Raw genomic sequence first — 13,947 nt, 5'->3', positions numbered from 1 at the left:
ATTCTATTGACGTTTCGTCCTGCATTGATCGACGTAATTTGAGTATATGCATTGTCCGCTTATTGAATCAAGCGGCACATCGATGCTTTTAACATAATTGATTGAATTATAACTAAATATGTTAAATTACGACATCGTTTCACTAATAAGACGAGAGTGCCAAATAGATGTTTTATCAGCTGACCTAAAAAAAAAGATGTGTGGTGTCGTGAGACACCGGATAGGAACGAAGTTCCTAATTATAAAAATATTAATTTTAAGTTCTATTCGAGGTATAAAGAAAATAATTATTCGGGTATCACTAAAAACAATAATCATCGAAATCGGTTGGCGTGATATTGAGTTATTTATCTATTTGTCGCGCACGTACTTAATGCAAATTTAAGGCTTATATGGTTTTATCATGGATACCATTATCAGAACTGGACTAAATTGAAATGAGACCATAGAAAAAGCGTCAGCTTTCTAATAAAAAAAGAATCATCAAAATCGATTCGCCTAGTCAAAAGTTATGAGGTAACAAACATAAAACCTTATGTTACGGACGTTTTTTCCCGGTTAGGGTACCCCTCCGCATAGTCCCATAAGGAACATTCCACTTCCACATCAGGAATTGGCACACACCTATCGTGCACGGAAAGGACATACCGTATACGCTAGTTAATGTTCTATACGGAATCATGATTTTTATAAAACAAGTTTCTGAATTCCTGAACAACCTGTTTTTGTCGGTGACTGACATATTACATTCCACTCACTACGAAACGCGAAGTCCATTAAGTCTAAAAATCACAGACGTGATAATACAGTAGATGACAATATAATAATTGGCTGGTATATCTCACAAACGTGATGTCATCACTAGGAACATTCAAATGATTAGCTGTGACTATTCGTAAATGTAGAATTAAAACACATCGTTTTGATGAAAGGTCTCAAGTGCCACCAACGTCATATGTACGTACTACTACTCGTAGTTACTATAATCGAATTGAAGGGCGGCTTCAAACGAGTCAAATTTATAAATCTAAAGTTCCATTGCAACTTCAATTAAGATTGCGACAGCTAGCCTCTAGTGGAACTACAAGATTTTGGTGAATGATTTTCCATTTTTATTCAAAATTTCACTCAGGAACAATCAATCATCAACAAATAAAAAATCATGAGCGAAAATCATGAGTGTCAAAAAGGTTTACAGTGCTTATGAAGTGTCAGCCGCACGACATACCCAGCTGAACACCAGTCAACATCATCGCAGACAAACTAACCCATCAATAATGGCTGACATACTTCTGCGATCGAACACCCTAAAATTAATGGAAAACCATTAATGTACTCTCATGACTTCGTAAATCATAAATTCATCAATTCACATGTTAAGCAGTGTTAACGATCGATGATGTCACCGGTTACATCAGAACGCATTAACACAAACGTTATGACTCTAACGACATTACTTCGCTTTTACGGCCCTTGCTGAACATCAAAATACTATGTGTTACCTATTATTGATCTAACATTCTATAGTGGAGTGCCTAGGGTCGACTACTCGTCGATTGAGTAACACAAACTGGCTTTACCTACCAAAATACCGATAAAAGTAAAAAATAATGAACACACACGCACACATAATTTGTTTTTATTGCCTTTGTCACACGAGATGAAGAGTCACCATCGCTCATGGACATAAGCGATACCGATGACACAGCCAAGCCACTGCCCGGCGCTAAGGACTTTTCTCAAACCTTGCCTGAAGAAGGACATGTCATAGGCATAGAGACACAGCTTGGAGGGGATTTCGTTCCAAATCCGGACAGTCCGTGGCTGAAGAGATATTTGGAACCGCACTGTGGATGAACGCAGCGGTTCCAGACAGTATGGATGAACTCCACTCTGGGAGCGGCAATGCGATGGTAAAAGAAAATGAATTATCTCAAACAATGTGTATTTTAAATAAACATTGCATATTCAATATATTTAATTAAATGGGTTTGCGTTTAATACTTAGACGAGCTGACAGCCACTAAATTTAACTTGGTACCCAAACATTAAAGTTTGCGTCATCGTACCTCAAAGTGATGTGACTCACTTTGTGATATCTAAGGGATGAAAACCCTTGAGGTCATCAGCAATGCAACTACAGCGATAAAATTAAAAAATTCCCGACTTGGAACATATGTATGTATGTATGTACATGGACCATATTTTCTGTGGTTCTGTAGGACATTAATGTACGCGTAACGCGGAATGTAGTTACACCTCACATTTGCCACCCTATTTGGACTCAAACGCATTGCTGAAAACGTTAACCATTACCACCAAAAACAAAAAAAAACTACTGCATTACGAGAATTAACCTTGCTATAAACTTCATCTATAACTGGCAGTCGACTGGTCGAAACATTTATCAGCCTCATATCTCTCGCATTATCAGTTTTTTCCTAAAAATAACGCAATACGTAGATAGTATTTACGGTAGTCGAATTCGTAAAATTACGCCACAGCTTTATGCTAAACGACATAGAAGTTTCGCTTGCAAGTTTTAGAGCGTGTTGCAAGCCCGTACAACTGTCTAATTACCGCCGGGTTCTGGTTTGAAAGATAAAACTACAATTACAATGCAACCAAGGCTTCAGCCTGCTAAGGCGGCGGTATTAACACCAATGGGCATCTATGTCTGTCTTCCAATAAAATAAGAACTTCTTTTGTTACATTTGGGTCCCGACACCAAACTCAAAAACAAGTTACGAACAATATAAATCAAGTTTTAAATGGAAATGAGGGGATTAAAATGTTTTCAAATAAGACTCGTTACATTTGAGCGGACGTTTTTGCAGAAGAAAGTAAGACCCGCCGTAAATTAGTTTCCTCACCTAATTTAGAAAATTAAGATTGAAACGATAAAGTTGCGAAAGCTTTCCACTGTTATACTGGAAGTTTCTATAAATGTCCTTATTTTAAGAGGGACTATTTATTTCGTACACATTTTGTTGTAGAAGCCTACGAGGAATACGCTGTCGGTCGACACGCAACCATCAGCCATGTTATTGAAAATGAAATAAAGGTTAATCAGTATTGAAATACAGTGCTACTCCAGAATTCTTGGCCAAGGTGTATGTACGTGCAAATAGACGACGTGCGCCGTACTCTTTGTTGTTTTATTTGTTCTCGAAAAGCAGAAGACCTAACTAACCACCTGGTTTTAAATATTAACCATCAGAACGTTGAGACATGGGGCAGAAATCTCATTTTTGGAGTTTACTCCTTTAGAATCGATTTACATATATAGGCCCGGGGTATGAAAATTATGGGGACCAAAATCGTACTAGCATGTCACACGAAATGCGTTATGCGCCTGATTGGCTCCTGATTGCGTGATGCGTGCGCGCGCCAATCAGGAGCCAACGCGCGGCCGCGTTATCGCAGGTGACGCCGGGCTGCTGCGCCGGCAGTCCGCCACAAAGCCTCGTACTGATCGCGCGTTTCTCTCATTATTGTATTTTCATATATTTGTTAGTCGTTTGTTTTGTGTCTCGTTAATTTGTTAATAATCTGTAGTGTATCGTGTTGTCGTAATATAGAACTATTTCTCGTATTGTTTCGTTTAATTTTTTATATCCAGTAAACTCCAGTCGTGCGTCGGAGCGGACACACACACTTTTTTTTTTTTTTACAAAGGTTGTCCGTTTCGACAACTGGAAAAAAATGGCTTCCTTGCGGCAGTAATAGATGCACGACAGTACCAGTATCACAACCAATGAATTTGCTTTAAAATTCAAACATTTATTGATTAAAATAATCATAAGCTTTCGACAACTAAAATACATATTCAAATATAATAGAATGGCTGGTATGTTCAGGTCTCTATGCAGCGTTTAAAATTCCTACGTTATCACACGTTACTGATAGCCGGGGGTAGGCGGGACAGTCGCGTGAATACCTACATTATTAGAACATACATAATTTTTTTTAATGCTTAGATACATACATAAATATCTGTCATTAGGACTGGATTCTGACATTTATAAGACTCCGACCATATTTTCCTGAACCTGAATTCCGTTAGTAGGATATCAAGGTAAAAAACCTAGAATATAGACATGGGAACTAATATCATGTATACTACATATACTGATTTAATTGTTATATGTAATTGTAATCATAGATTGTGGAAATATTTCATTGTTCATTAGTTCATAGTTTCGTTGCTTCATTTTCAGTAGGCAGCGGCTTGGCTCTGCCCCTGGCATTGCTGGAGACCATGGGCGACGGTAACCACTCACCATCAGGTGGGCCGTATGCTCGTCTGCTTAAAAAGGCAATAATTTTTTTTTTGCTTAGATTAGTAGACGAGCTCACAGCCCACCTGGTGTTAAGTGGTTACTGGAGCCCATAGACATCTAAAACGTCAATGCGCCACCCACCTTGAGACATAAGTTCTAAGGTCTCACCATCGTCTACACCTTTAATGAAATAACAGAGCAATAACTCTGTAGAGGTAAGCATTCGAAATGGTTCGGTGAGAGACTCTGCAATAGGATCTAATCTTCCTATCAGAAGAGCCGAAGATATCACATTTATAGCACAAATATTTAAAGCGGAGTATAGAAAAAGCAAGGTGAGTTGCGGTTTGCGCGAAACAAATTGCTGACACGTTCATCTAACCTTGAATAATAGCACGTACTGTATTTACTATACACGTTAAATTACGATATAAACAAAATAAATTTGTATATTACTACTTCATTTTCGCCTTATACTTAATTCTGTTTTATAACGAGACTAGCTGTACCCGTCCGCTTCGCTGGGCATTTCAAATGATCATTATTATTTCTCACCCCCACAAAGATTTTCATCATTAACGCCCCCGCAAGTAGTGTAGGGAATCTAACACTCATATAAATATTAGCCTATCCATTAAGTACATGTATTTTCTATATGGATACCAAGTTTCAAGTCAATTGGATGCATGATTCAGTAGTTATAACGGAACATCCGTAAAAACCACTGTAGATTTATATATAAGTATAGATACCACAGTATTAGAAGGAGCTAATCAAATTTGCTTATAATATAGCGGACAGTGAAATGAGTGAAACTAAGTGGGAATGGATCCTTAATACGGATAATGCTTTGTATACCCCTCTGCAACAATATGGACCGCCGGCACGGTGTATCCATTCAATGCTAAATATGTTCCTATTTCGATAATCACTCTTTTAGCCGACTACTACTTTCGGTGATTATAATTTTAGGTATTTATAAGTTGTGTGTGCGTGTCTTGCGTATGTTAAAGTAATGCTTCTTTTTATTATGATGAATATTTACTGGTGGCCCGGAGGCCTTTCCAGTTTCACCAGGACAGGAGGGCGAGCAAAGGCTCAGCCAGAAGGGGTGGGATTTGCTAACAGCTGCTCGAGCGCCTCCGAAGGAGACCTAACAACTCAAGAGCAACTGTTTTGCGAATTAATCTACTACCGGATCGGAATCGCGACCCGCTGAAAAGATCAACGGTGGAAAACTCAACAAGCTGATACATGGGTTAGGTTGCACGTCGACCTCTTTGTCGAGTTCGACGAGTACGCTTACCGGGTTTCCTCAGCCTGCTAGTGTTAGAGCTGAAGGTAATGCAAGAGTTTGGATTGGATTGGATCTGATGGATCCGTAAGGACGTGGGAAAGTAGAAAACAAAGTACCTATCGTATTTTATTTAAAAAAAATGTAGATGTGTTTTAGTTTACCAAAAATTGTGTTCAATTTTCCAATTTAAGTTGATATTTCAATATATTCTTGAGGTGGTCAGTTTATATGAACAGATAGCTGCACGCAATGCTACTATCAACTTCCGACCAAAACAATGGGCTAAATTCAAATTGGAACTATGGACTACGCCATTAAAACAAAACTACTTTATAATTACATTACAGTTTTGCCTCGCATTTCATGTTGAAAAATATATTTGAATCGCGTTAAATAGGGCAATCGACCGTAACATGAAGAAATATCGTACACTTTGCTTCATACAGCGACAATTCGAATTTTATTAACATTTAATAATTATACATATAGCAAATCAGGTATTGAGTACTACACAATAAACAAAATAAGGCTTTCCGACGCAGCATAAAAGGATAACGAAGACGAAACAATTACCCTGCAATTTTCCACAAACAAGTTTTGTGGCAAAAGCATTATTGAGTGCAGCTGTTATCTAATCTGTTATCAGTTCAATATTATGATCAGTATTCCGCCGCCCACGGGTTGTATTAATTTGAAAAAATAATATTAAAAATTCTGAAACAATCAGTCTTGAAACTGAGCAATCACAAGGCAAAACGACAGAAGGTCGCCGCAACGTGTAGGCAGCATAATAACCAGATTACATTTGTTGTGGCATAACGGCAACAGATTAGATGGTCAGGGTCACACGCTGACGTAAGCCACGGCGACCACGATCCGTCGCAGTACCATCGGCTAATGTCCATCTAACTATATTCACTGCGCCACAAACGTTGCCTTTTCCCTGATAAAAATGTAAATATTATTGCATTCCGATAAGGCGGAAAGACATTGTTTGGTCTCTAGTCGGCAGGCGTGCGATGTGTCACTGTAGTTTACACAACAGAGGCTGCACGCAAGCGGCGGCGTTGCGAGTTGATTTTATAAATAAGGGACAGGCGGAGCGTGGTGCCCCTCTCCCGAGCGCTAGTCGTAAACCGCGGCCGCATCTCGCATTATCCGCGGAACCGCCGGCCGAAACGATACCACTCACCTTTTTAACTTGGAAGTGTTCAGGACGCAGCGTCTCCTGGATCTCTTGCTCGGTGCCCCGCGGAGCCGCCTGCATGGAGCTGCGGAACCCGTCCAGAACCCCCTTAAACGTGAACTTCTTCATCGTGAAGTTTCGAGTCGCGGATCCTTTGTCCGAGAGCCGCTCGCGCCGGCCGCGGCTACATCACAGCCGTCCGCCGCGGACAGCGAGCCGGTTTTGGCGGAAGAAAGGATAGTCGAGTGATGGCACGCGTCGTCTCCACTGCGCAGGCCGCCCGGGCCGTCGCCGACGCCGACACGCGCCCGCCACGCCGACGATCGACGAAAACTAGGCGAGGCACCGCCTCCGGAATGTACGGCAATGCGGCTCCGCCGAGGGATCGATACCGGAGCCAACGATGCACACGCGCACTCACGATACGCCGTCGTTCAGAGACCGGTCTCGACTGGCCGGAAAGAGCTAGCGGCCCGTAATCGATGCGCCCGGCCTCGATGCGAAAAGAGATGAACAAATATTGCGAGTATACTTTGTATACGTGAACTTGCGGAACTTAAATACACAGCTGATAACCGAGTGCAACACGTGCGCCCACCAGGAGGCGCTCACTATGTCAACACGCCTGACGTGAGCCACCTTTCAGCTGTCACCAGGTTCTTGACCTGTCAAAACAAAAGATCAAAAATAGGTAACCTACGTTTTATGATTGTTAATGATTCCGGAATATTTTTTTACTTTTAATTCCTTGAGAAAATGTCGTTCAATATACTTTTTCGAAGTTTTCAAACGCTAAGTTATGTTGGAACTTATAAGAAGATTAAAAATCGACCATTAAGGTAAGTTTTCTATATTAGCTGCCATAAAGACCATCGGATAAATGTAAACATCACCGGCAATACACTTCAATACACTTGGTTCCGCAATAAGTACATAAACCTTAAATAGGCTAATAAAAATAACATATACTTACTGTAATGTAATAGGCTGTAAGAATATATCGCAAAAAAAAATTACAAATCAAATATAATTGCTTGACAACATACCAAAATTACCAAATTACCATAATATAAAACCACCCAATTGCCACCCAATACAAGCGATATTATCTGTAATCCACAAAAAAGTAATGTGTTCAATACATTTGTAGTTGAAAAAAGATTTATTAAAGATTATTAGATATTTTACATTACTTTAACTTAAAGCATTATGTACACATACGATTGATATTAACAGAATCAAGGGAGCCCATGAACAAAATGTGTTGTTTAAATTAAAGTCTTTGTTTTTGGTCTAAAAATGTTATTTTGTTTTGCTTTTATCACTTGACTCTTTAGCTGAACTTAGTTGTTTAATGAATTTCAAAAATAATCATCAGTTAAGTGCTGGGAATTTATAGAAACTTTAATGTGCTTTTGAAAGAAGCAGATAAGCCTTGTTTTGCTCTATTTCCAAAAAAATATCCACTTTCTAAATGGCTGACTAGCTTAAAGCCAGTACTATACAATAGTATATAATGTAGCATTATTTTATGTCTATATCTGAAGGAACAGCAAAAGTTTGTGATTATGTTCTGTAATCCCCACAGATTATACTGTGCTGCTGTCCTTGGCACAGGTATTGTAGCTTACAATCAATACCAAAGTAAAGCAAAAATGAAAGAAATAATGCAACTTAAGAACTATATGGCAAACCCAATCACACCAGTTGAACAATTAGAGCAAAACAAAGATGATATGAAGACACAAATGGAATTACTCATCATGAGGATTCAAGCAGAATTCTGCAGGGCTTTGGAGAAAGAGGAAGACAAGGTAAACTTTGTTATTAATTTTAAATATAAAAATAAAAATAAATGTATGTTGCTGGATCTTTTGGGGAATCATGTTGTCAGAATTAAAGGGTAAGTTACCCTTACCTCATGTCTCAACTTTTGTGGTATCCATAATGTCTGGTAACCACTCAGCACTGGATTTCTTCAATGCCAGAGTTTGCCATCCAAAAAAAATATTTCAAAATGCTTCATCATTTATAATATTGTGTGCATGCCAATGTGTGGCAGAGCTCTAAAATTCACAAAAAAGTGTTTGACATATTATTTTTTGTAGGCATGGGAAGATGAAAAATCTGTGGAAGATTATGATTTTGACAATGATGTTTACATGACATGGCCGGTATGGAGTAGTTTTAATTGTTGTTTATTAGTGAACTCCTCTTTCCTCCCAGATGACCCTAACTATACTGGCCTCACACTGCTTTCCTCAATATTGCTGCAATACTGTGACTTGCCTTTCATTAATGAGTCTAGTAATAATCTGGTGATCCCTTTGACATTAATTATGTACCTGGGTATAATATAAACTATTAGACCCCAGCAGAGGGTAATAGGAAAGAAAGAAGAATATATATATATCATAAGACAGTGATTATCTGAAACAAATTAAACATATTAGCTAGTAGTCAAGTAATAAATGTTGTTGCAAATGTTTCAGTATGCAGTCACTCATTATAAACACACATTGTATTCCACCCCTCAATGTCATCCTCTGATTTGAAATAACTATTAATAACTAATAGTGAAAGTTATAAATCCGTTTGTCAATGTATCTTACAGGAAGCAAAGTTTACAGTAGACAGATGGACCCGTAAAGAAGGAGGTGGTGGAATCACTTGTGTTCTACAAGACGGCAGAGTCTTTGAGAAAGCAGGAGTGAATATATCAGTTGTCTCCGGGAAACTTCCTCCAGCTGCCATTCAGCAGATGCGGAGCAGGTATATACTTATAGTTTTTAAAATGTTTGCTACAAGATTAGAACAATAAGAACTGTTGATCCTGCCTTTTAGGTAGGAAATATTTCAGCTAAATCTTTATAACATTCATTGTAATTACTATTATTTAATGATTTTCACAGTTACACTAACTATGATCATGATGCTTGCAACAGTATCAGCAAAAATATCAGGATCATACTATAATTTAAAATCATCATAAAAAGTCATTGAATGATTCATAACATCATTATTCATTGTGTACATTAATCTGTCTAATACGATTTATAACAGGAATTGTGTTGACAATTGCTCACAACTATCAGCTTCTTAATAATATATACAAATAGTTAATGATAGAATAGCCGGTCAATCAGCATAACCTAATATAGAAAATTATTTAAATAAATTAACTTTTTACCAGAGGCAAGAATCTACAAAACGCAGAGCTCCCGTTTTTTGCAGCCGGTGTGAGTGCCGTCATCCACCCAAGGAACCCCATGGTCCCCACCATCCACTTCAACTATAGATACTTTGAGGTCCAGGATAAGAATGGTAAGCGATCGTGGTTTAAATGACACACAACGAGCGTTCTACCCAGCTACCAAATAGCGTTCACAGTTTTATCCAAAACTTGATGACACCGAAAATAATAAAATCAACTAGAAATCTAAGCAATAAAAAAATAAAAAATATTGCACACTTTATTTTCTGAATTGCAAAGTCAGAGTGCCTCTGAAGTGGTTGTGGCTTAAAGTTGAAATTAAAATTTCACGTTTACTTTCCAATTCGTACTCTTACTCAATCCATTTGTGTAAGTAAAATCCTCAGATAAACGCAAAACTTTACTGGTGGTAGGACCTCTTGTGAGTCCGCGCGGGTGGGTACCACCACCCTGCCTATTTCTGCCGTGAAGCAGTAATGCGTTTCAGTTTGAAGGGTGGGGCAGCCGTTGTAACTATACTTGAGACCTTAGAACTTATATCTCAAGGTGGGTGGCGCATTTACGTTGTAGATGTCTATGGACTCCAGTAACCACTTAACACCAGGTGGGCTGTGAGCTCGTCCAACCATCTAGCAATAAAAATTAAAAAAAACTCGTACGCGGAATACTGGCTAAAATAAGGGCACTCTTTTAACAAAATTCTATTTCACGATCAGGGGTCCAGTGGTGGTTCGGAGGCGGCACCGATCTGACCCCGTATTATCTGAACGAGGACGACGCTCTTCACTTCCATCTAACCTTGAAGCACGCGTGTGACGATCACGATTCATCGTATTATGCTAGGTAGTAAGATCAGCCATTTCTTCACTCAACGGTGGCTCCAATTCCCACTCGATGATGCTAAAAAAATAATTGTTTGGTATTCCTTTAGTTTCATTTTTATAAACACCATTATTTAACTTCCACAAATTTTTGCTTTAATTAGTTCAGGATATTTAATTATTTGTCAAATCTGGTGCGGATTTGCAGTTACCTAGTATACTAGTCATAATTTAAAAAAAATACATTTTTTTTTATAAAAGCAAGTAAAGTCTGGATGAAGTAAGTGTTACTTTAATGTAAATCTTTATTTATATTTTATTAACTCCTGTAACATATTTAAATAATCTTCAGATTCAAGAAATGGTGCGATGATTACTTCTACATTCCCCACCGCGGTGAAAGGCGAGGGGTCGGAGGGATATTCTTTGATGACCTGGACACTCCCAACCAGCAAGCTGCCTTCGCCTTCGTCACCTCCTGCGCTGAAGCAGTCATACCCAGCTACGTGCCTCTAGGTGAGAGCTTAGAGTTCGCTTGGGAGACCTAAGCACGCTGTATTCATATTTCAGCCAAATATGTTCCGGCTTACTTGAAGCCATTTTAATCAGAGTCTAATTCTACTTAATATAGTCTCGATCGATATATACATCCAGACTCATCTAGGGCATGTAACCTAACTAGAAAATGTAGATCAGACACCGACTATGGAATGTGTATTTATTTTATAAATGAAGACTTCGATCTTAACTATACTACTTAACAAGTTGTCATCAACCATCTATCACAGTATATTTAAAAAAAAAAACACTTCTTGTAGGTATAAGACAAAGGGAAGACCTTCCACCGAGCGGGTGATATTGCTCGGTAGACCGACGGTCCGTATGTTGTTGTTCGGAACTTGTATACATATATGTAAGCTTATGTTGAAAATCTCGTAAGCGAGATTCAAACATCTGTCAATTATCTTGTATTGTATGATGGCTACCCGCCACACTTCTGAAACTAGACGAACTTGCTGGTATAGATGCGGAGTAGCCTGGTCAGTATTATATAGAAAAACTAATCGCCGACTTGAGTTGAACCCCAAAAACTAATCTTGAGTTTTTTTTTAAAGTCAGGTGCAAGATTTCATTGATCTTTTTGAAATATCCTGTTGAATTACCAAATATCAAACTTTATGAATAAAATATATTATTATGTGAAAATAGAAAATATAATATACTATTCTTGATACCAGTTAAGAAGCACAAAGACGACGCTTACGGCTACCACGAGCGTCAATGGCAGTTGCTCAGACGAGGGAGATATGTGGAGTTCAATCTCATATACGACAGAGGAACAAAGTTTGGGCTGCACACTCCTGAAGCTAGATACGAATCAATACTGATGTCGCTTCCCCTTAACGCTGTAAGTATTTGGAATAGTAATATTTGTGCTACAGAAGTCTAAACTGCTAAACTGGTAGTTTTTCCGTGTGCCGATAACACCCGTGATTCAGAACTTTTATATTGGTAGAATGACATACTTTCATATTATGAATATTTTTATTTTTCAAATTTAGTTCTTAGGGATTGAACATATGTTAATGATGAATTATAAATAATTTAATGTCTGTAAGGGCATGAGTGTTGAAAAATCGTTAGATATTGCTTCTCGACCTCTTCCGAGCAGTTCAGTACATTTTAGCAACTTTGCTGAAAAAGTAATTAAAGATTATAATGAAACTAAGGATTACCAAATCTTAGCACCCAAAGTGTTTCGGGTCCTCTCCGTCAAAAGACTACGTGTAAACTGCTCCACGCGTATCTTACGAAAGAGCAACCGATTGATGAATGACCGCACTGATGGCTCGAATGTGGGTTGTGCGACTGGGGGTTTAATTTGTCTAACTCTGACATACCCTCCCTACCACCCCCAACGTGTAGGCGTCTTCCTCTTGACCTACAACAATCTCCGACAATCTCTGAGCCCCTATCGCGAGGACGTATGTTTATGAATGTCGTAAATTAGAACATTTAATAAATGTACACATACGGCCGAACTTCACTAACATTTTACTTTCAAATTATCATTATGATGTTTAAGACATCTCTCAAAAAACGTAACATTAAACATAAAAGTATTATTATAGGTAAAGTTGTAATGCTGTCGCATAACGTTTGAAGGTGCCATGTATTGCAATATAAGATTTATCCAAATACCTGAAGCCATTGCCGAGAAGCACAAAATGTATTTATTTAGATAAACAAATAGGCAATTACTCATTTGAAGTTATTAAGTAAAATGTAAAAATAATCTGTTTTATATTTTTAGAAATGGGAATATATGCACCAAGTCCAACCGAACTCTGAAGAAGAAAAACTGTTGAAAATCCTAAAAGAACCTAAAGATTGGCTTCAAATAGAGGATAAAAAGCGGTCTAATGCATAGAGCAAATAGTATTATTGTAAATATCAGTATCGATTTTGAAGTCTAACAAAGAAGATGCAAGACATATTTGGAATATACAATACTGCTTAAATTACACTTCCGACCAAGTCGGCATTTTTAATGTGGCAACACAGAGGCCCTTGACGGATTTGTAATACTCACGAAATATAAAAGTATACTATTTTGGAGGACTGTATCGGTTCATAAAACTTGTCATAAACATTTCATAGCTTTACAAAAACAACCGTTATTTAAGAATGTTTATTTAGATGGATAGTTAAATATTTGCTAGTTGGTTACGGGATAAAATTAGAAACTTGGAATCATGTCAAAATCAAATATTTTCTGTACTGGCTGTAAATAAATTGGTTCTTTGGGGAGACATGTCTTATTTATTGTAATCCTTTCATTTTGATATAACTTACAAAGTTTTGTGACTCTTGTTATAGCAATCAGTATAACAAAACATTTAGCAATAGGCAGCAGATTGGCTGTACTTCTGGCATTGGTGATGTTCATGAGTGACGAGTGACTACTTATTATCAAGTTTTCTAACTACATGGACAATAAAAATAATCGATTTTTACCTATGAAGTTGAGGTTTTGGTACTTGAAACGTAATGTATGAAATTTTATTTTAAAAATATGAATTCTATTTTCAAAACCTATTTGTATGGATTAGTTTTTTTTCTCTACATTTGTATATTATTTATCA

General features: G+C 37.9%; 2 protein-coding genes across 9 annotated transcripts in view; one reads left to right on the top strand and one right to left on the bottom strand.

Moving 5' to 3' along the window:
- Nucleotides 1–7,421, bottom strand: part of LOC101736018 (syntaxin-binding protein 5) — a 235,842-nt gene extending 228,421 nt beyond the window's left edge. For all 7 annotated transcript variants that reach the window (XM_038019508.2, XM_062675298.1, XM_062675296.1 and 4 more), the window contains exon 1: nt 6,773–7,421. In XM_038019508.2, coding sequence (XP_037875436.1) covers nt 6,773–6,895 — 123 coding nt within the window. In that variant the 5' untranslated portion in view covers nt 6,896–7,421. The remainder of the gene's footprint in view (nt 1–6,772) is intronic.
- Nucleotides 7,422–7,444: 23 nt separating this feature from the next.
- LOC692932 (coproporphirynogen oxidase) lies at nt 7,445–13,612 on the top strand. 2 transcript variants are annotated; one of them, XM_038019120.2, is made up of 9 exons: nt 7,445–7,605; nt 8,355–8,580; nt 8,875–8,940; nt 9,381–9,538; nt 9,960–10,090; nt 10,697–10,823; nt 11,154–11,317; nt 12,040–12,209; nt 13,116–13,612. In XM_038019120.2, the coding sequence occupies exons 1-9, from the start codon at nt 7,523–7,525 to the stop codon at nt 13,230–13,232; spliced, it is 1,242 nt and encodes a 413-aa protein (XP_037875048.1). In that variant the 5' UTR covers nt 7,445–7,522; the 3' UTR covers nt 13,233–13,612.
- Nucleotides 13,613–13,947: the final 335 nt, after the last annotated feature.

The sequence above is a fragment of the Bombyx mori genome, chromosome 23, assembly GCF_030269925.1.
Source record: "Bombyx mori chromosome 23, ASM3026992v2".
Lineage (NCBI taxonomy): Eukaryota > Metazoa > Arthropoda > Insecta > Lepidoptera > Bombycidae > Bombyx > Bombyx mori.
This window is presented reverse-complemented; position numbering and strand designations above follow the sequence as displayed.

Excerpts from the sequence above, each read along its gene's own strand:
- LOC692932 (XM_038019120.2), top strand. The coding sequence starts at position 7,523 with ATGTCGTTCAATATACTTTTTCGAAGTTTTCAAACGCTAAGTTATGTT. Across the intron at positions 8,941-9,380 it reads ATGTTTACATGACATGGCCG|GAAGCAAAGTTTACAGTAGA; the intron begins GTATGGAGTAGT and ends TGTATCTTACAG. Across the intron at positions 10,824-11,153 it reads GATTCATCGTATTATGCTAG|ATTCAAGAAATGGTGCGATG; the intron begins GTAGTAAGATCA and ends AATAATCTTCAG.